Source organism: Megachile rotundata, chromosome 13, assembly GCF_050947335.1.
Source record: "Megachile rotundata isolate GNS110a chromosome 13, iyMegRotu1, whole genome shotgun sequence".
Classification (NCBI taxonomy): Eukaryota; Metazoa; Arthropoda; class Insecta; order Hymenoptera; family Megachilidae; genus Megachile; species Megachile rotundata.
The window spans coordinates 4662451-4684954 of NC_134995.1; the positions used below are offsets into that span (position 1 = coordinate 4662451).

The following is a 22504-nucleotide window of genomic DNA, read 5'->3' on the forward strand; positions in this document are numbered from 1 at the left end:
GTAAATTCGAAAATATTATTTAGGAAATTGATTTAAATTCTTCGTCATTGTATATTTTAAATAATAGATACTTTTCTTATAAAGAACCTCACATATATTTTTATAATAAATAATTTTTATATAACACCTTATTATATATTTCATATACTAAATAATTTTTATCTAAGAAACGTTATTATTCATTTCTTTTAAATATAACTGCTCCAAAAACTTAAAAGACGATTTCATTTTTCATTACTTCATCTTCTTATAATATTCGGCTTCATGTCTGCTTCCCCTTTTTCCAATACATTATAATTTAATTGCATAGTACAAAAATATAATAAAAAGAAATCAAGTAACCTTTGAGTTCTTTCAAAATTCCGCTCCCGAAATTTTGCATCTGCCCCAAGCATTTTAAACCTAACCGTGCTATCCAGGAAATTGACGAAATGCCAGCCAAATATATGAGTAGGCACGTAATGTACGACAAACTGCATGTCGAACTTCAAACGTGATTTTCCACAAACTACGTTCCTCAGGGCGATGTACATAAAATCTTGAAAACCACTCCGTCGATATGGATGAAAATTTGGAAATAGGTGTAGAGAACCTTTTCCTACGATTTATCGCGAGCGGATTTTCGAAGTAAATCTAAAAAACGGAAAGAAAAAAATGCTTCCTGTACAAAAACCGACGAAATCGTATTTTTTGGTAGAAAATCTGACTTTTACTTGAAATTCTTTACTTGAAAAATACCACGTCATAGAGATTACGTACAGGTTGTTAAAATTCTATTGCTAAATGTATAAATATCTAAATTCCTGCAATCCTACATTTCTAAACCTTTCATTTTGATATAAAGTTTTATTTTTACATTTCTAAACGTAAACCTTTGATTTCGATATAAATGTATTAGTAAAGTGTAGCAATAGAAAACTGGAACATAAAATAGTTAATACTCCATTCAATAACGAGCGTAGCATATTTCAGAAAATATATATAAATATAGTTACGCAGGCAATCTACCACTGAATGGAACATGCCAACAATCGTTATGTTCTTTTGCTGTCCGCAAAATCGGGCAAAATAGTCATGAAATTGGTGCAATACATCCTCTGCATAAATCCGGGAAAATTCTGCTCGTTAGAGAAAACTGTTGATCCGCTTTTGGTTTGAATACATGGATAAAATAGTTTGGCAAAGTACGCGGAACTGGCGGTGGTATTCATCACCAGTGGCCTCTTCTCTTGCTACTCAGCTTTGGAAACCGATAAACGCGCGCGATGAATATTACTACCGACTTCGCACGTTTCCAAACTATAGCAAAGTCCGGACGTGAGGCGCAAATTCTGCCTGCTTGTACTATAACGCGAAATCATCCCACCTACTTCCCGAGCACCGATTATTTCCAGCTCAGAACTTGCCGATGATCGCTGTTATCTACACCGATTATCGACGACGGCAAATAGCTGCTGCGTAATACGGAAAATCAAGGTTTTATATTTTTTATGTTTCAGATTTTATATTTTTCAGATTTTTCAGATTACTGATCTTCTATTCTCTACATTTTTAATTTCGTGTATTTCTAAATTTCCAAATTTCCAACTTTCCGAATTTCCAAATTTCCAAATTTCCAAATTTCCAACTTTCCAAATTTCCAAGTTTCAAAATTTCCAACTTTCCGAATTTCCAAATTTCCAAATTTTTAAATTTCCAACTTTCCAAATTTCCAAATTTCCAACTTCCCAAATTTTCAAATATCCAACTTTTCAAATTTCCAACATTCCAAATTCCCAAGTTCCCAAATTTCCTAGTTTGCAAATTTCCAAATTCCCAAATTTCTAAATCTCTAAATATCAAAATCGAATTGCTAAATCTCTCAATGTACATGCTTCTAAATTTAAAAATTTCTAAGTACACAAATTTCTAAACTTCCAAATTCATAAAAGCCAAAATATCCAAATTCCTAAATTCCTAAATAGTAAAATGTCTAAATTCGAAAGTCTCTAATTGCCAAAATTTTTGAATTCTCAAATCCTTAAATGTCGATATTTCTAAATTCCCAAATTTCTAAACACCTAAATCCCTAAACAACAAAATTTCTAATCTCCCAAATCCCTAAATAACAAGATTGCTAAATCCCCAAATCCCCAAACAACAAAATTTCGAATGCCCTAAATTCCTAAATAGCAAAATGTCTAAATTCCCAAATCCTTAATTGCAAAAAGTTCTAATTTCTTAAATTCCTAAATATCAGCTTTTATAAATTCTTAAATACCTAAATAGCAAAATTTCTAATGTCTTAAATACCTAAATAACAAAATTACTACTCAAAAATTACTCTCAAATCCCTAAATAGCAAAATTTTCAAATTTTCAAACCTACATAAAAAAATCTTTAAATTACCAAATTTCTGATTCCCAAGCTTCAAAATCATAAAATACCAATGTTTCTAATTTCCTAAAATCAAAACTTAGAAATGACCAAGGTAACCCGGCTTCCATCAATAACATTTATTCCTATTAACACTTCAGTCATGTAATTCGTATTCCTACCACTAATTATCACTTATTGTTAGATATTACAAAATTTGAAATATGTAATATTATTTATTTATTTTACCCTCCTATTTCCGAGAGATTAAAAAATTCTTAGCAACAATAATTATTTGTTAATTTTTCTAAAGAAGAATAAGTCACTGATGTTTTTTATGCGAGTAACATTATTAAAATAAAACGTTGACAATTGTCAAGTTCTCCATTTCATGTCGTCTAAAATATGAACTTGCATCAAAAATACATCGCAGTTTTCTGCGCAGTGTACTGTTTCTGAAATAAAGCTGTTAATATTACAGATTCAACAGTTTTCGTCAATAATAGTATGATTTACATAATGTTACTCGCTTTAACATTCAGACGGAGTACATTTGGCGGGAAAGTAAATTCACCAACTGCTCGAAAGGCAATTAAGGAAGTTGATTACAATGGTCGTATTCTTGGAAAGAAACCGTACGTGAATAGAAGAAAACGATAAAGTTTGTGGAAGAATATCTCTTAAAAGAAGAATGATGGGCGGATGAGGTCCTTACTGATGAGAACAAATACAATCTTTTTGGTTTGGATGAAAGGGGAGAATGTGGAGAAGAATCAATAAAAAATGATAATTACAAGATACGTCGCTAACTATAAAACACGATGAATATCGTGTTGCATATTTTCCGTTGGAAATGACAAATTAATGTTCAGCAAAAAAGGTTTCGTAAATAGGAGAAAAAATATTTAGTTTAAAAAATACTTTTATAAAAGATACATGAAAATTTATAAAATGAAAGAATTGTAGAAACCGCAGTAAAATAGTAGAATTTACTGTCGCACAATAATCGTAAATAAAGAAAAATATATTTATTTATTAGTGTCAATTAAAAATATTAAATATCGATACTGATTTGTATCTCTCACGAACATCACATGAATCGAAATGACAAATGATATCGTCCATAGCTTTCTAGATAATCAGAAAACAGTAGCGCAAATTAAGTCATTTGAATTGCGCGCGAAATTTAAAATGCATTAAGGTGCACAATTGCCCCACGCTGCTTTATGTTATGCTAAATTCTAGACTCACTTGCAGGTGTCTCTGAATTGCTGACAAACAGATAAATTTTGCTGTAATAGTATTCAAATACTTGAAATCCTCAGTCAACGAGGAGCTAAAAATCAACACAGCGTTTCATATAGCCTAAGGCATATCTTCACTTTGGTGATTTCATGCCTTGTGAACTCGCTTACGACACAGAAGGTGTCTATGCCTTGAATTGTCAATCAACATCCGCGAACTATATAGCAAATTGCTGTCCTGAGAGGCATAAGACGAGAACTGAATTAGGCGAGGGAATGGGTAACCTGTAACAAAGGGTCTTTACTGCTTGGGTTTAATAGTAATTACAGGAACAGGGTAATCACAAAAATTTTGATTATTATCGTCATTTGTTCTTTCAGTTTGATGTATTTTGTTATAGGAGATTTCAAAATTCAGAAATTTAGAAATTCAGAAATTCAGAAATTCAGAAATTCAGAAATTCAGAAATTCAGAAATTCAGAAATTCAGAAATTCAGAAATAAAAAAAAAAGTTACAAATTTAAATATTTGCTCATTTTAACATTTAAAAATGTGGGAAAGGAACTTGCTCATTTACAAATTTGAAAATATAGAAATAATTAAAGATTTAATCGTTTACAAATATAAACATTTGAAAATTTAGAATTTCACACCTACCCATATAATTTATGATACACTTTGAAAAATTTCTCTTAATATCACTTTTAACAATAATAACCAATAATAAACGTTGTTCATAATAAACTTCTATTCTATCGGTTCATATAGTATTAGATCTCTGACTCAATGAACGAATATTCAGCGAATTCTAATTTTTCCTATTTTTCTTTATTCATACGAGCACTCAATTACTGACGGAATAGAATAATACATACTTATAAAGGTGAAGCTTCGTTACATGAGGAGGTGAAGTTGCATGAGAAAGTAAACACGAAGGAAGTAAACATAGAGAACACGTTTACTTGATAGTAACTCTATTCACAGTCAGAATGCGTTGATGATAGTGTGGTAGCAAAGCCGCAACGCCTGTTTGTTTACAGGGCTCGTCGGCCTTGAACCATTACCATAAGATATTTTAGGGAAACGGCTAACCTTTTGCATAGAAACCACAGTTATTTTCTTAGATATGACAGTAATTACGATTTGGATTAAATCAACTGACCAAAGAAATACTTCCACATCTAATTTCTTTCAGAATTTTATGTGAAAATGTATCAATTTTAGAGATAATTTAGAAAGATTTAACTTTGATCTAATTTAACGAAGAATCTAATGTTGATAATCTCTGATATTTGCAGAGAAGTTTATACAGGGTGGCTCACCACATATTGCCATCTAGATTTGCGTCATTATTATTACTCATAGCAAACAATGTTTCAGATGAAGTTGAATGGTTTTGAGAGGGGCATATGTATACTGGTGATATATTTTTTTTTGTAGGTGGACGTGTAAAGGACATATATATTTCTTATTGCATCAGCTGATACTCCTTCATATTCTTTACAAAAAAGTATTGATCTCTTTACGTGAAAAAATCATTAGTTTAAGAGATATTTTAATTTTAATGTCTATTTACAAAAAAGGTGGCGACCATTTGCATCAGAACACTTTCTGAATCGAGAAATTAATGACTTACTAACATTCCGTAGTGTACAATCTTTCTGCATGTGTAGCACTTTTCCCAACTTCAAAATAAACCTATAACATATCTATGTTTTCTTCTTTAGAATACTATATTATGAAGTAATAATTCACCGTATCGTCGTATTCACCGTATTAGAAACGTAACAGAGACTACATTTCACTATTACTGCGTAACAAAAAAAAAACAAAAACTCACAATTCGTTCGGTGACACGTGATCTCTCAAAGCATGTAGAAAAACATTTGCTGTTAAGTTACGGCAATTCATAATATTGACCAGAAAGTCACGATTTCCTAACAAGTTAGAATTGAAATATCTCTTAAACTAATGATTTTTTCACATAAATAGATTAATACTTTTTTTGTAAAGAATATGAAGGAGTATCAATTGATGCAATAAAAAATATATGATTCCATTTAAAAAAACATTAATGACTCTCATATGTCCTTTACACGTCTACCTATAAAAAAAATGTACCACCAGCATATACCCCTCTCAAAACCATTCAACTTCATTTGAAACATTGTTTGCTATGAGTAATAATAATGACGCAAATCTAGATGGCAAAATGTGGTGAGCCACCCTGTATAAAGATTTAACGCAGTATAATCATTTTCTATCTTTCTATGCACATTGTTCAAAATATTTCAATGCATACGTGTACTCAGAATATTTTAGTTGCTGTGCTCTTCTTTTAGTACACTTTTTGTTAATGTTCATTTCAGTGCCACTGTCGTAATAGTTAGTTAGCATCGTAATTCTCAGTAAAACGTCAGCACTATTTACTCACGTTAGTATTATCGAAGGTAAAGGAGCCTCGGGTATTTTGTTTAGCTGGTCCCCGTTTGTTGTAGCACAAATTCATTAATTAACGCCCTGTCGTACACGAACTATACGTATTAAATATATTTTGCACAGAAGTATACAAATCATCCGCCTTTAGCAATGAAACATATAGGAAGACAAAGCAGTGCAGGGGGCTTTACCTGTGAGTAGCATTAGCTTACTAAATTACTACACCCTTGTCTTACTAGTTCCATTACGTGCAAATTTACGTTAACCAATCGAATCTCAATTCTCTTTGCTCAAGAACTTGCGGTATGAAAACATACGTTTGCTATGTCAGCGACTTATGAATACACGAATTTCATGTGAGAATGTAGACAGTACATTTTACAATCAATCAATCTTGTCTTAAAAATGATATAATAATTAGGTTCTTTAGTATTGAAAGTGAAGGCTTAATGTATAGTTATTTTTAGAAATAAATCATTTTTTGCCATATAACGTCATCAGGTAAACACATACTTAACAATACTTAAACACATACTTAACACATACTTAATTTTTTTATAATTTTATTAATCGTATAAAATTGTCAATATATTATACTACATGTAATGTAAGATAGATTATACCTCTAAGTAATTATTTTAAACAATATTTCAAGTTAACATAAATTTATAACTACTTAATGTTATTGAACAATTTAATGAAATTATTACCATTCAAAATTATTTAACAATTTAATGAAGTTACTACAAATTAAAATTGTTTAATAATTAATAGGATTATTATTTTAAAAATTATTTTTATAACATAACTCTAACACTTGTCAGAGGTTTATAAATACTTTCCACAACAAATGTTATAATTAACAAACTCAAGTAATGTAACACTGTTTAACAAGTTTCGAGCTATATCATAATTAGCAGAGTATAAGAACTAGCAATACGAAATCGTAATCACAAAAGTACGAACGGGAATTAATATTAAAAGTTCATAAAGGAAAAAAATCTTTATAGGAGATAGCCAGCCTCGTTAGTAAAAGTAAATCTACAATTCATCGTGTTATAAAAAAGTAGAAAAATATAAAGTCTCTTGTAAATGAAGTTGGTAGGGGCTGACTAAAGAACTTCACTCGTTGAGAAGAAAATACTGAAACTTGTGAAAATGGACGCAGATGCATTTGTAGATGTTCCCTGACAATTGTGTCAGACTTTTACAAAAAAGTAGCTTTTACGATAGAGTTGGAAGAAAGAAACCGTGCATCAATAATTTATTTTGTAGAATGGCATATTAATGGGGACACCTGAAATATAGTTACATTCTTCGAAGTTTATTTTTCACTCGAATGGACGTCATTATATATGAAAAAGATTCGATGGCACACTCAGAATTTTGCAAGGAACTGAAAAGATATTGAATGCAAATTTAAAAAAACTTATCAAATTACATAAATAGTATTCTGGTAATCAATAATAAAAATTAGTATTTGTCAAATCGAGTTTTCAATATTAAAAGTAAAAATTTGTACAAAGTTGCAAACATCAGAATTTAAACTTCCAAGAAGATAAACGCATAACGCTTAAAATGGAGAGACATAAATAATTATGAAATATATACATGAAACTTAAGTAAAATTTACACATATAATCTAGACCTCTTTATCCGCGGGCGATGTACCATCCTAGAAACTATTATAACAACACTATAAATGTGGAATTTATTTTCTTTAGTTAATCTTCGTATGTCGTTTAATCCACATAATTTTATGTAATAATAACGAAAGACTTTTTCTTGGTTAACGTGCTCAGCAAAAGTTAGTAAATGTGAGTTTAATTGTTGTTTACTCTGCACGATGTAAAATATGTTAGCGAAATTAAAACGTATGTATGCGTAACAACTTTAATACCGCTAATTGAAACGAAGTGCTTTTTTAATATATCTTGCATTAAGAAAACAGATCTGACTCACAAGATGGCGCTGAATTTATTCTATACTGCTTTCATATCCCAGAAGAATTTGTTCATCACGGAATGTCATGAAATATAGACGCAACATTTCCAAAATGTATTGTATATTTTTGAAATATTTCGTTGATGAGATACGGAAAAATGGTGGTCACTCCCATGGGAGTTGGAGCCAGGCTAAGCACAGTCATAAGGTTTCTCGACACTGTCTGACCCGCGGATTATCGACTTAGACTGTTACCTTACTTGGCTGAATTGTTTCTACGTGTCGAAAACGGTTGACCACAGAAACTACCAAGTATACTGTGATTTAGGATCTTATTGTTTTAACGCTGAACCTAAAGTGGCCAAAATCACCGCTTAACCTGATCTTTACGTTAAATTAAGTTAGGTTAGGTTGCAAAGTTTAAGGTGATTTTCTTGAAATCATTGTTGAATTTTATCGCAATTAAGAATTTACCCTTTGCAGTCGAAAGTATTTTTGCTGTTGGCAGATGGCAACTCTTTTTGTTGGCAACGAATTTTTTTGTTACTTAACGAATTCTTTTGGAGTTATTATTTCCCTGCTATTAGTTTTCACTAGTTTTTTCTGTGTTTATACATCACCTATAGGACTCTAGATTTCTTTAAAAAGTACCTATTTCATATTATTCAGTTAAACCAAATAGCGAGTGCCATTCAGTTTATTGTTTAAGGTATAAAAATTCTTCAGATCTTTTTTTAATTCATTTTCCTTTATCTGAAAATAAAGATCATTATTGACAAAATTATAATAAAGTTTCTATCAATATTATTTGTTTCATTTTATCTAACAATATACTCAAGCCTTAATGCTACTAATTTTAATATTAATTATGATTTTTGGAAAATCGTGAATGTACAGTTAAGAAACACATTATAACATATTTTAAATATTTCTTATTAAAACAAATCATGCGAGTGTGAAAAATACTTTAATCATTCTTTTTTAATTTTTTTTAAGTATGTTCAGTTCAAGTCTCCTTAGAAAGAAATTATTTATTAATAATATCAGTTAGAACTTAATAATTTCTTGTGCGAGAAAATTTTATTACATTAAGTAAGAGATATGATACTATAGACTAACTTTAACCCCGAATTTGGTTATCGCAATCCCTTCCTTTATTGCGGTTTTGAAAGTTGATACCGTGAAGCCTTGTTTGCGTTAGTTGAGCTATGAGGTTGCTCCGGAAGGCAAATTACTGGAAAATTTAGTGTGCTTCGAAAATGAATTATCCGTTAAATATGGATGAGAACTGGAATATTATATTTTTGTTTAAAATCGGAGGAAATCAACTTGATATTAGTTAATGTTAATAATTTCAATAATGAGAACATTTAATTTAATCGAAGATTACTTAATCAATTAGTTAAAAATTAGCAACAGTGTTTTAATTAATAAATAAATCGAAGACAAATGTATTTATACGCTATATAAAGTATAAATAACTTTTACTAAATATAATTCAAGTTAAATACAACTTTATTCATCCTGTGTTGTCTAATAAATTCTGCCTGAAGTGAAAACAAAATTATTAAGAAAAGATTATTTTTGCAAAATACATACCAAGGAATGAGAAATATTTTATGTAAAAATAAATTTATTTTAGTTTTAATAAATGTAGTTTTTAGTTTATGTAACGTTACAAAAATGATTTATCAAATTTTTATTTAGTACGACACCGCAGTTTGCAATAAATCTCGCAATATTTGTTCTTAAAAAATTTACAAAAAATTACATTGATTATAGCAATAACAAACAAAGAAAAGGTATTATCAAAGAATTTATTCGCTCAGAAGTGCAACATAAAATTCTACCTCAGAATTGGCAAACTTCACAAAATCTAATGGAGTGAAAACAAAAGGAAATCAATTTTAACGTGGTCTTACAGCTGGTACAGTTATATAAAAGGTATCCGGTTCCTGCAAGCCCGTCTCTCTCGCTTCTGTTCTTTCCATATTTCTTTGTTTCCTCCACAAATATTCCCTCTGATTCTCCTACATTTGACTCGGAGGTAGAGAGAGATGCAGTTCACTGGAAATAGTGGTTTCTAGAGTGTGAAATTGCAACGAACTCATGTATTAATACAGACGCCAATATCGTGGTCGAGCTTTTATCTCGACATTCATTACAGCGATAATCATACGCGTAATTCTCTGTTTCTCATACTTTTGAACCGATAACGGTACACAATTCATTTGCTTGCGATATTGTTTCGATTTGAATTTCAAAAAACACAAATTATTTACCTGTGATAACAGAATAAACACACGACTTAGTTACAAATGTTGTGCATACAAAATTATTCAAACATCTGCGAGATCTGCAAAACGTTAAATCTGTACACAAGAAGTGTGGAGATATTATGAAATAAATTGATATTATGTTACTGATATTATAATTAATAATTATAATTGCTAATATTATATAAAAATGTTATAAAATTATTAATATCATGTAAATTGACGGTATGACGTTATTAATAATAAAGGAACCGTATTTAACCCCTTAACCTACAACTTTTTAAGCAGTAGAGTCATTCACAGTTAGCTAATTGTTGCTACGGTATTAAGACAATTATAGAAAATTTTTAGGCACATCTTGCATTTACCGATTCTTGATTATGCAGGTTATAATTAGAATTGAGTGCAGTATTCAATTGCAGTGAAAATACGAGTCTATTTAGCACATTCGAAGTGTAGCGTACGTCACAAGTGCAACACGATATTGTAGTAATATTAACTCATATGTTACATAATGAACCACGCAAAAACAACAAAAGTCTCTAGATAGTAATCGAATCTTTTAATGACGTTACTTATATTCACAAAGAATTACATTTTCACCCTCAAAATGCTTGTGAATTTTAAAGGTCACTTTAGTATTCTTATTGCCGCCATTGCAGCACCGTGTATCTCCATTATCATTAAATATTCACGAAAATTCGTAGCAAAATATGTGAAAATTGTAAATAATAACTGCGCCAACAGTTAATTTATAGGATTTAGTTACACAAGATGCGGTAGCCACTCACTGTGACAGCAAACGAAACATTTTCAATTATTAATGTTAAATATAAAGATGTAAAATGGACATCGTTGCACCGTTCTCGAATTCTCTCTGGAAATTTAGTGGTACATGAATATACCGTCGCCAGATGCGACGCTGATACTAAGCTAACCATCTATGGTAATGCATAATTCACTTCCACACACCCTTTACGTACCCCTATTCGGGTAATACAATTGTCCAATGTTCATCAACATAGGGATTTGCTTAACTTGGTTACAGCAATAAACGTCGACGTGATCTTATGAATTTCTGATTTTTAGTTTAGGTTTCATTTTCTCTAACGAAGATTTTTTTGCGGTTTACGATAGTAATTTACCAGGAGTGTCAATTTTACAAACTTCGTTTTTCGACCGCTGTCGGCGTTTAATTATACATTTTCGGATGATTTTTAAATCAAATTGTAACTTCAGCTTAAAATTTATTTTTTATTTTAAAGGCAAGTTTATATAACTGTTCGTTTATCTTAAGGGTTTAACAATAATTCTAATGTAAATGTAAAGGGTGGTAATTTTAAAATAGTAAAATTTGAAGGTTTAGAAAGGGAACTGGACAATTAGAAAACTTGAACGTTTAGGAATTTTTGAAATTAGAGGTTTAAGAATTTGTATAAAAATGTCATATATTCAACTATGAAATTTTACAATAGAATTTGAGGATTTGAGAATTTAGCATTGAAAAAACTTATAAATTCAGGAATTTTGTAAAATTTAATCATTTAGAAGTTTAAAAATTTAGAACCTTACAAATTCTTAAATTTAAAAATTTGAAAAATTCAAAGTTTGAAAATTTGAAAATTTAGGGTTGGAAATCTCGTGAATTTAAAAAATTTGAAAAATTTGAAACTTTGGAAAATTCAAATATTTGGTGTTTGAAAATTATATAAATGTATTACTATTTCCAAATTTCCATTTTTTTTATTCCGTATATTTAAAATATCTGAGATTTTCAACAGCATACAGCATTCCTTAAAGAAGAATGAAAAAAAAACATTTCCTAAAAGTTTATATTAACATTTGAGTATAAACTTAATTAATATTCATTTGTATTATTACACTTTTATCGTCACACTTTATTATGTCTCATGTAACACTTAAAAAATCTTTGCTAACAACGATTTAATAATAATAAAATTCTTTTAATCCTTCTCTCACGGGACACACAGGTGACAACTATTTTATTAGTGTTTTATGTTGTAGGACCAACTCTGGCAGCGAGAGCAGTTCTTCAGGGTACAGCAGAATTACCGTGTGACATTCGACCTCCACGACAAAATGACTCTGCAATTTTGGTTGTTTGGTACAAAAGCGATATTACACCTATTTACAGGTGAGCAACTATTTGCTTTTAATAATAATATTATTTGTCATCGCTGATAACTGTATTCATATATGAAAATAATTGAAATATTAGTATTTTAAGTTGATTATCTAAATTATTTTCGCTGCTTGTACAAATGAAAACAAATAACTGAAGAAAGACTGTAGGGTTTTAAAATTCTTTTACCGTTAAACAAAATCTTTTATACAAATATAATTATAGAAACCGTATATAATTATCTATCTTTTACCTATAATTAATATAAATTTATAAAAGGTGCAATAATGAAACGTTGTAATAATTAACAATTTCGACGCGAAATCAGGAAATACAATATGGAGTTCGCTGAGATCAATACACGGGAGATTTAAGAAGAATTATGACACAGTTATTACAAAAACAATTATTTATTATAATTTACACACTTCCAATTATTATACTTTTTATTATTAAGTCCTTACTTAATTTATATTAAATTAATATTACATAAATAGTGTATTTGAATGTCTTATATTTTTCCTAAATTATACAAGGTGATTCAAGGATAACATGAAACCTGAAAACCCCAGATTTTTCCTGAGAAAAAAGTCAAATTTTTTTTCATTTTACAATCTACAGTTTCCATGATATGAGCAATTGAAAGTTGGAATATTAACTTCCGGCAGGCGCGTTTCCAACAACGGACAGCTTAACAGATAGTTCACGTCGCATTGTCCTAGATCAGTGTCCAGACAGAAGGTCGTATGAAAGAGTAAAAATGTACGCATACCTGGTCCTTTAAAAGCATAAAGCGGTTGTTGACCTCGGTCATTTTTCAAACTATGGAAAAATGCTTCTTTGTTTAAGTGCTGACATAGGACAATCTGCATGGGCGATCGTGTATTTACACAGTTCTGGAAAGGACTAAGATCAATAACTGCTTTCTGTCTTTAAAAGACGTTGTATGTATGCATCCTTATATTCTCTTGTATTTTCTTCTGTGAACATTATTAAATACAATAACTTATATGAGTCGTTGATTTTGGCCTAAGCCCATTCTTGGTAATAAGACAAATATTATTCACTTAATAATGACTATTATTTTAATAGGACTGTAAATTTAACTCTTTTAGACACACTTCAGGGATATGATATAATACATTAATATCCTGTATTTTTAAATAAACTTTTGAATATTTCAGTTTATACATGAATGAATTTAGGCCACTGTGGCAGTTTCACTCCTACGCTCATCGCCACTAGACGGCGCATAAGATCGAGACTTTCTCGCAAGTACTTAACGAGCCCCGCATCCAAAGCACGTGATTGCTAGAATGCTGTACTAACGAGTCCTCCACTGGCAGATCCTGAACAAAACTTCATATATAGATTAAGAGACTAAATAGTTAAAATTGATTCCTTTTTCTTGCAAATTGCATCTATTTTTTTTTCTTTTTGTTACTTATTGGAGGACGTCAACGTATAACACACGTACCGGTGAATAACATACTAATAGTTAAGGTAGTACATTTATCAATAACTGTTGTAACGGACTATTAGACGGCTAATTTAAACACTAAGAAAATAATAAACGGAACCTTACTCGGGAACGGTCGAACGACAAATACAAGACGAAAAACAGCTTAACGTTTGAAGAGCGTGAATACACTACATGTGCTCTGTTACACACACACACACAGACCATAATGTTTATGTACATACAGAGCTCGGTAACTTTGCTATACTCAACAATAACCATAACAGTATTTGGTGGTAGTTGTGGACTTATATGTTTATTTTTATATAAAATCTGTTTTATGAAAGGTGTAGCGTACATTAGTACTCGAGTATCACCATGAAATCAGATTTCATTTTGTCAAAATAAAATTTATAATTTCTTTCCTCGAAATTGTATCAGCTATATACATATAATACAACTGAAACTGTATAACGTACTTTCAAACTATATAACTATATAACGAAGTATGTTGTACAGAAAACTATTTATAATTTTATAAGATAAAGACAACCTTAACAAATATATGTAAATATGAATGATAAAATGATACTGCTTATACATTAAATACCAATTTAAAGTACATCATGTATATTAAATCTATGAAGCATCACAGTTAAGCGTTAAATGATATGCTGCTATATCAGCAGCATGCAATCTGGTTTTAGTAAAGTTATAACAAATTACGTTGCAAGTAAATTGGAAAACGAATTAACCGGCGGCGTCATGTGTCGTATATAATTAAAGTAAAATATTATTAAAATATTAATAATAATAAATATTATTATTGTAATATTATAATTAATTCTCTTATATTATGTTAAATAAAATGATTCTTATAATTGTATTATTATTTTTGAATTCATTATTAAAATTTAGAAGTGGGACATTTTTGTTATATTTCAATTGTTAATTAATAAAATAATAATTTGAATTGATACGATATCATACAATTAATTATACTATTATAATTATAATTATTCTATTATTTTTATTGCTTAACACTGGTTATCGCTGCTGAATTTATTTCCAGATCGACTATTTTTATTAGAATTATTGTCATTATAATTTTATAATATACATTATGCTTGTCAATGTTTATGTAACTTCTTATTATAATGCAAATATTAACTTTACTAAATGTAACAGTAAAACTGATTGATACATGTACATTTTTACTTTTAAACTTCCGAAATAAGTATATTTATGTTAAGAACAACAAATTGCTTGTATTTCAATTATTTAAGAAAACTTTGCAAAAACTTATTTTTCTCGAAAAATCAGCAATATCAGGTGCTATTATTATTGCACACTACCCATATTTAAAAAATAAACCATTAGTTCGCAAAATAATAGAAAAGAATGCAAAGAAGGATCTGTCTTTTAAATTTTGCACTATTTCTGTCATGCCAATATCATGAACTATTTTAGGAAAAATATATATAAAATTAATTATTTCATTTCTATTGCTTATTTTTTCTTGTGTAGTACAGAATGATAGCTGAGTCGAAATACAAATAAATAAATAATAAAGCTAATAGACACGATGGAACACGCTTATTATTTTCTTTCCTGTGTTAATCGATACTGACCTACTATGGTTATTAATTGTACGCGTAAACGCGAACAGTTTCCCGTTGAGCTTTTAATTATCGCCATCAACAGCACTTAAAATTCTCGGATAATAATACAATTAAACGCTAACCACATTAAATGCAACTTAAATTGAAAATTATGATGAAAAGTCCTTCACAAAAACTTCTCGTGTATAAAAATACATTAATACCCGTAAAACGGATAAAAAACAATTTGACGAAATTTATTTTATTTAAATTACTTTACAACTTTCATTTCCGTCTCTCGAATAACATGTTACAGAAATTCGTAAAAAATAAAAACTGTCGTTAACACCTGTAATGTAAGCCCAGTTTTTCACGTTGTTGCTCGTTCTGCAGACAGTGTTTCAAAAAAATTTACTTTGCTTGAAAAGTGACTTCTAGATATTGGACTTCGAAAATTCAGTGATTTTCATTTCCTTTTTTTTTAAATAACGCATATGGTTTTTGTAATTAGGACGATTCTTTCTAAAAAAGAAATATTTTTGTATAGTAATATAAGTTCAACAATTTTTAAAACAGCTTAAATTCAAAAGTAATGTGAACAAATTTATTATATAAAAGGAAGCAAACTACTTGTAATAAAAATTGAAACTTTCTTGTAAACAATTAATTTATTATTATTTCTGAATCTAAGTAAGAACGTTCCATGAATGAAGCAAGTATTATAACATTTCTGTTGTTTTTGAGTTCTATAAAAATATTCACGCGTGTAAAATTCCTTTCTCCGCACAAAATTTTAAGTGAAGCATCGATATACTTAAAATTTATAAATTAAAAATTAAAGTCATATTTTAATAAAATTTCTGTCATTTTGATTTTATCAAGGTTACACATATTATCCTATGTGCCATATGTTGTTTAAATTCTTTGTATAAAAATGTCATATGAAAACTGCAATTAAAATATTAAAATTGTAAGGTAATGCTACATCAATATATTTAACAACTCTAATGAATTATTGTACTTAGCTTAAATATTTGTAGAAAAATTAATAATTAATTAAATATATTACTTTTAATTGTAATTAATTTAAAACATTATTAATAGTAATTAATTTAAGACATTATTAATATTAATTAATTTCTGATATTATCGTAATTGTAATTAATTTAAAATGTTACATTCTGAAGAATTAAATCAATAATACCATGTTTCAGTTATGACATGAGAGGAAAACATTCTGAAAAGGCTTCTCACTGGAACGATAAAGATCATTTGAACGATCGAGCATTCTTCCGGACAGTTACTGAACCAGCAACATTAAATATCAATCATATCGAAGAAAAGGACGAGGGTGAATACAGATGTCGTGTAGATTTTGCTAAGAGCCCCACCAGGAACTCAAGAATTCACCTAACAGTAATAGGTTTGTATCACGCCTATTTTATATTTTATCAATGTGTGTAGAATAGTTTGCTATATTAATTAACATATATTATTTTAATCGCAATACTGACGATTAAATTATTGATTGTTTATTATTGTTAAATTATTGATTAAGTTTGATTAAGTTTGAGAAATAATTTACAATATTGGTTAGTATATATTATTTTAAAACTTTTATTTTTAAATTTTCACAAATAGCACCAGAAAAAAGTATTAATGAACTATTCGTTATTAAAAAAGTATATTTATAGAAAAATGAAAATATTTTCCAAATATAAGAAAATTTATATAAATTTACAATGTTTGAAGAAACACGGACAAAAATTCGAATTACAAGTAAAAAAATGTTTTGAATAATTTCGTTAATTATGAATTTTTTAAGGTCTTAATATATTATTTTATGTAGCATATCTGCTACAGAATACAATAGAAGCTTAATTTTACAATTTCGTCAATTAGTTATTTATTTTACACATCGGCTTCATTTAACCTTGTACAATGGAGGATACCAAAAATTGTAATTATATTATTAGCAAGATTATAGCGATCACCTTCTTAAAATAAAGAAAAACTTTTTACAATATGTATACTTAACTGTTTTTGTACAACTTCTGACTAAAACCTTGAATATCTTATTACAAAAAAAACACATATTTTGCAACATACAAAAATTGAAATAAAAATGCAATAAGCACGATAAACAGATCATTGTGCATTACAAAATTAATTTTGGAAGATTAAAATAAAATTGAAATAAAAATGCAATTAGCAAGATAAACAGATAATTGTACAATAAAAAATTAATTTTCGAAAATTAATTTTACATTAATATTTATTATCCTCTATAATTGTGCGAAGTGTAGAAGATGCATATCACTTTTCGATACGAAACAAGAGAAGCACAATCACACTGCGAAGTACTGTGTTAATGACATTAACTGATTACCAGCAAACAGTTTCAATATTAAATTACAGTGGATATTAATTACTTGACAACTAATATATACAAATGTTTGCGATATCATGGTTCACTGAATATTTCAGGCTCCGAAATTATTCGCTTATAAAACACAACTTGCGTTTCATATATCATGGTCTGCTAACTATAAATGTACAATAAAGTGAACGACATGTAATAATAACAACACGTAACATAATGTATGTTACAAATAGAACTAACAGTCAACAGAGGAATAATTGTATAGAAAACATAGTACAGATTTAGCAGAACTTCGACAACTTTTATAGCTAGCCATTCACATCTTTAATATTATACTTTTAACACCATGTCAGCCATATTTGTTTGACGTATGAACTTATATTTTTACCAGTCACCCATTTATACGAGGAACTTTAATCAATTATAACAAGTTTTATTAAATAATTTACAGAATATACAACAGAGCTAAATATGGTTAAAATTAGATTAGTTGGAAATAAAGTTAACCTGCGATTTTCTGACGAATTCAACATAGCGGACAAAATGTTAAATTATTCGATCACCTTTCGTTCAAAAATGATACTGTGTAAATACCATGAAAATAGAAGTTTCATAATTTAATAAATGATGAGCGAAAATTATAAGCAGATAATTGATAAAAAAGTTATAAGAAGCAATTTGCTTATAACAGAAAAATTGATTGTAATATTACTTTAAAAGTAAACACAATTATACGACGATAAGGAAACAAATTTTGTCTCGAATTCATTAGCATATATGTATAATACATTTGGTTCCTACAATTCGGTATGTTGTATCATGTTACCGGTAAAATGTAAAATACTGCAACATACATTGCTTAAAATAATCTGACAAAATATAGAAAGCGATACAGTTATATCACATAATTATACGTATCTATGTTATATTCAGTTTTCTACCAAAATTTTCAATGATACAACCTGAAAACGTATGTTCATATTGGATACACAATCCACCATTTTGATAATGATAAGTAGAGATGAAATAATAAACGATATTTGAATCTATGGACATCATTTGATATTCATCGGTGAAATTTATAATGAAGCCATTCTCAAATATGCTTGAAATTATTTTACGGGTTTCTCGCTTTGGCACAAGCTGGCGGCTATAAAAATTAAAAATTCAGCGTCCAATATTGAACCGCGATCTATTGACTGAAGAACTCTCGTAGTATAGCACATAGTATAGTATGTGTACAGTCGAGGTACGTGAAATAAATGTAAGAAGTGAGATTAAAATGTCTATTGTCGTTCATTTTAACTATCAGCAAGACTATTTAAAACTTAGAATGTAAATTACTTAAATAGTAATTAGTTTATTTATATGTATATTAAATGTATTATACAGGGTGTTACCTGTAACGCTACTCACGATTTTTCTCCCACTTGCAGCCACCTTACGAAAAAATGTTTAGAATAAAATTTGCAGGGTATGAAGTGCACAATAGATATTAGTAAAGCAAATTTTGAAAACAGTTTGTTCTCTTGGCAAAGTCAAGGTCACCTTGGGTTTCTTAAATAGGAACATACATTTTTTTTTATTCATAGCTTTATTCATAGCTTCTGTAAATCGAGTAATATGTTCATAAAAATATAATGTAATATATGTTTTGAATTCGTCTCGATGTCCTCTAAAGCTATGAATAAAAAAAAATGTATGTTCCTATTTAAGAAACCCAAGGTGACCTTGACTTTGCCAAGAGAACAAACTGTTTTCAAAATTTGCTTTACTAATATCTATTGTGCACTTCATACCCTGCAAATTTTATTCTAAACTTTTTTTCGTAAGTTGGCTGCAAGTGGGAGAAATATCGTGAGTAGCGTTACAGGTAACACCCTGTATATACTAATTATTATATCTATTGCAAGATATTTGATCTTGTAATAAACAAACTTACCGTATTATATTAAGATCGTGCAATGGACTTCAGAAAATAGTTACAATTTTATTTTATTTTTATTTTATTTCGTCGAATTTTCTAATATCTGAATTTTTGTTGAGTCGAGGGACTTTAACACTAAAATTACCAAACCGGTCAAATAACCGTTTCGCAAGTTTCTTTTTGTAAGGAAGACATTTTGTTAAAATACATTTCTTGAAATCAGAATTGATTTTCATGGCCATAAAAAATAAATGTGTGTACTAATTTATCTTTCGTCGTTTGTTTATCTATTTTTTAACTTCATTTTTAATTTTAAGTTCAGTACACATTATGTGCCGGTAGGTTTAGTGTTAACAATGAAAACGTAATTTTGATGAGACATTAATATTTTTTCTGTCTACATATTACAGTTCCGCCGCATAAACCAAACATCATCGATGCGTATGGTAAAACAGTATCGACCATAGCGGGTCCATACGAAGAAGGTGGTGACATGAAGCTGCAGTGCCTAGTTACGGGAGGTGAGTTTTATAGTTGTTTTACACTTTGGAAATATTTTTAAGAGTACTTCCCAAGAAGTTAAGACACTTTGTCCGGTACATTTTTTTATATGAAACGTTGAAACACACTTAGGCAATTTAAGGTACAAATCGTAAGATGGCATAAATTCAACTTCATTTTGTCAAGAGGTGAAAAAAATGATGGTAAACATTCAATTACCTTTATTAAATGATATAACAAATATAATAAGACCTCGATTTGAACTAATTCTACGAACAAACGTTAAATTTCGTTTCTTCGTATGTGCAGGGTGTTCATGAAATTACAATCTAGCGTTTTTTTTTTTAGCGTTTGAATTCCTATGCAAGCTAATTGCAAGACTTCTATTAAAGTAGACGAAACAGACTTAACTCCAAAAAGCAATGCAGCTTTTGCTGCTTAAAGCTTTGCAAGAGTAAAAAGAAACAAATAGGTAAAGATTATTTTCCTATAGTTTAATGAAAAAGTCGGAATCATAACACAATGTTTTCTAACCACCATTTTCCCACGCTTAACGTACGTGATTTCGTTTGTGAATTTTTCGACGCAATAAGCTCTGGGAAATGAGTGTCAACATTTGCGAAGATTTAATCACTGTCACGTTATTACACAGCCTGCTTTCGATTTTCGATAATTGCAGCTGTGCTTTAAAATCGCCTAACGAATTACCGTCTAAAGTGCTGCGTTTGAAGATCGGAAAGGAGAGCAACGCAAGAATGCTGTGCAGATAGCATTTTGTTGTCGATCAAAAGGATTTCGAAAAAAGAAAGATTTAAGAAGAATAAAAGGAGTTCAAAGACAGTTAACAATGGAAGAATAGAACACGAAACTATTGAAGTAAAAGCTTGAAGTTGAAACAAAAATGACTCATCTGGTGGCAAAATTGAGAACTATGAGTTATGTCCGACATGTGAACTTATAAATTGTGTAAATCTATGACAAGCTAAGCTTCAGTTACTTTACTTTTTTCTTTTTCTGTTTTGTTGATATAAATTAATGCAACTTAAGTGATCAATAAAATTCTTGATTTGTGTAACCATGTATAAATAATTATTAATTTTAAATATTATTTAGCTATTTAAGAATAATATACGCAATATATATTTGTATCAGTTATAATTGCCAGTTTGACAACAGCGATTAATTTTTTGTATACTCTTAAAACAAATTGTTATATTAATTTCACGAAAATAACTAATTAATGAAGACTCGAACAAAAAGCATACTTGTTTCCGATTCAAACGAGTTACAAGTGTCACAAGATTTCACAAGTTTCTTCTATAGTTTTCATTTTAATTAAAAGCAAATGTTGCACCATGTTAAAAAATAATCATTCACATTTGTATTTACCTACTTCCAACTTAAATTTATAATTATTACAATTTTATTTACATTTACAATTAGAACAATAATGTCTTGCAAAACTTTAACAAAATGATTGTAGGCAAGACAAAACCGAAAGATTATCGAGAAAAAATGTTCAAGGAAAATACCTCGAAGGTTTCATCAGTAAACGAACATTCTGCCGAGCTATACCAATGATATGCACACTTTCTTATCGGAAATCCCTATGAAACAAGCTCTATCTACACCGGATGCAAATTACTGGCACCATGCCATGGCTAAAGAAGTAAAAAATATTGTTTCCAATGGCACTTGGGAGTCGGTGAATCGCGCGTCTCTAAAAGTCGCAAAAAAGGAAATAGATAATCGAGAGACTCCACAAAAAGCGGGAGATTAGCTTGGTAGCATTAGAATTTGCGCAGGAGCTTATTTTAACGGAACTCACTATGCGACTAAATTTAATGCATCGTTTTATAGACTTAGCTATATATAATATGAAATGTCAGTTTGACAGTTAGACGTCACCACCGCGTATCTCGAGGGAAGTCTCGAACACGAAATATTTATAGAGCCAACGGAATTGGAGAGAGCTCATGAAGAAGTTATCTCTCGAAGAAGAGCGAAATGTGGAGAATGCAAGATAGTAAGTTTTGCCTTTTAGGCTGCTTAACATTGACATATACAATGAGTAGCGGTATTGATAAAATTAGAATCAAAAATGTGTAATACACAGTCACGTACCTACTTTATCAATTGCTTATAACCGTATGCAAAGATCGCATTTTAACCACTTAACCTACAATTTTCTAGACAGTTACATTATTTATGGCTAGCTAATTATTGGTACA

At 29.4% G+C, this 22504-nt stretch overlaps 1 protein-coding gene across 2 annotated transcripts in view; it reads left to right on the forward strand.

The window, feature by feature from the left end:
- Positions 1-22504, forward strand: part of LOC100881893 (nephrin) — a 702710-nt gene that overhangs the window by 643960 nt on the left and 36246 nt on the right. For both annotated transcript variants that reach the window (XM_076538666.1, XM_076538667.1), the window contains exons 4-6: positions 12285-12414; positions 16677-16885; positions 20183-20293. In XM_076538666.1, the coding sequence (XP_076394781.1) occupies positions 12285-12414; positions 16677-16885; positions 20183-20293 (450 nt within the window). The remainder of the gene's footprint in view (positions 1-12284; positions 12415-16676; positions 16886-20182; positions 20294-22504) is intronic.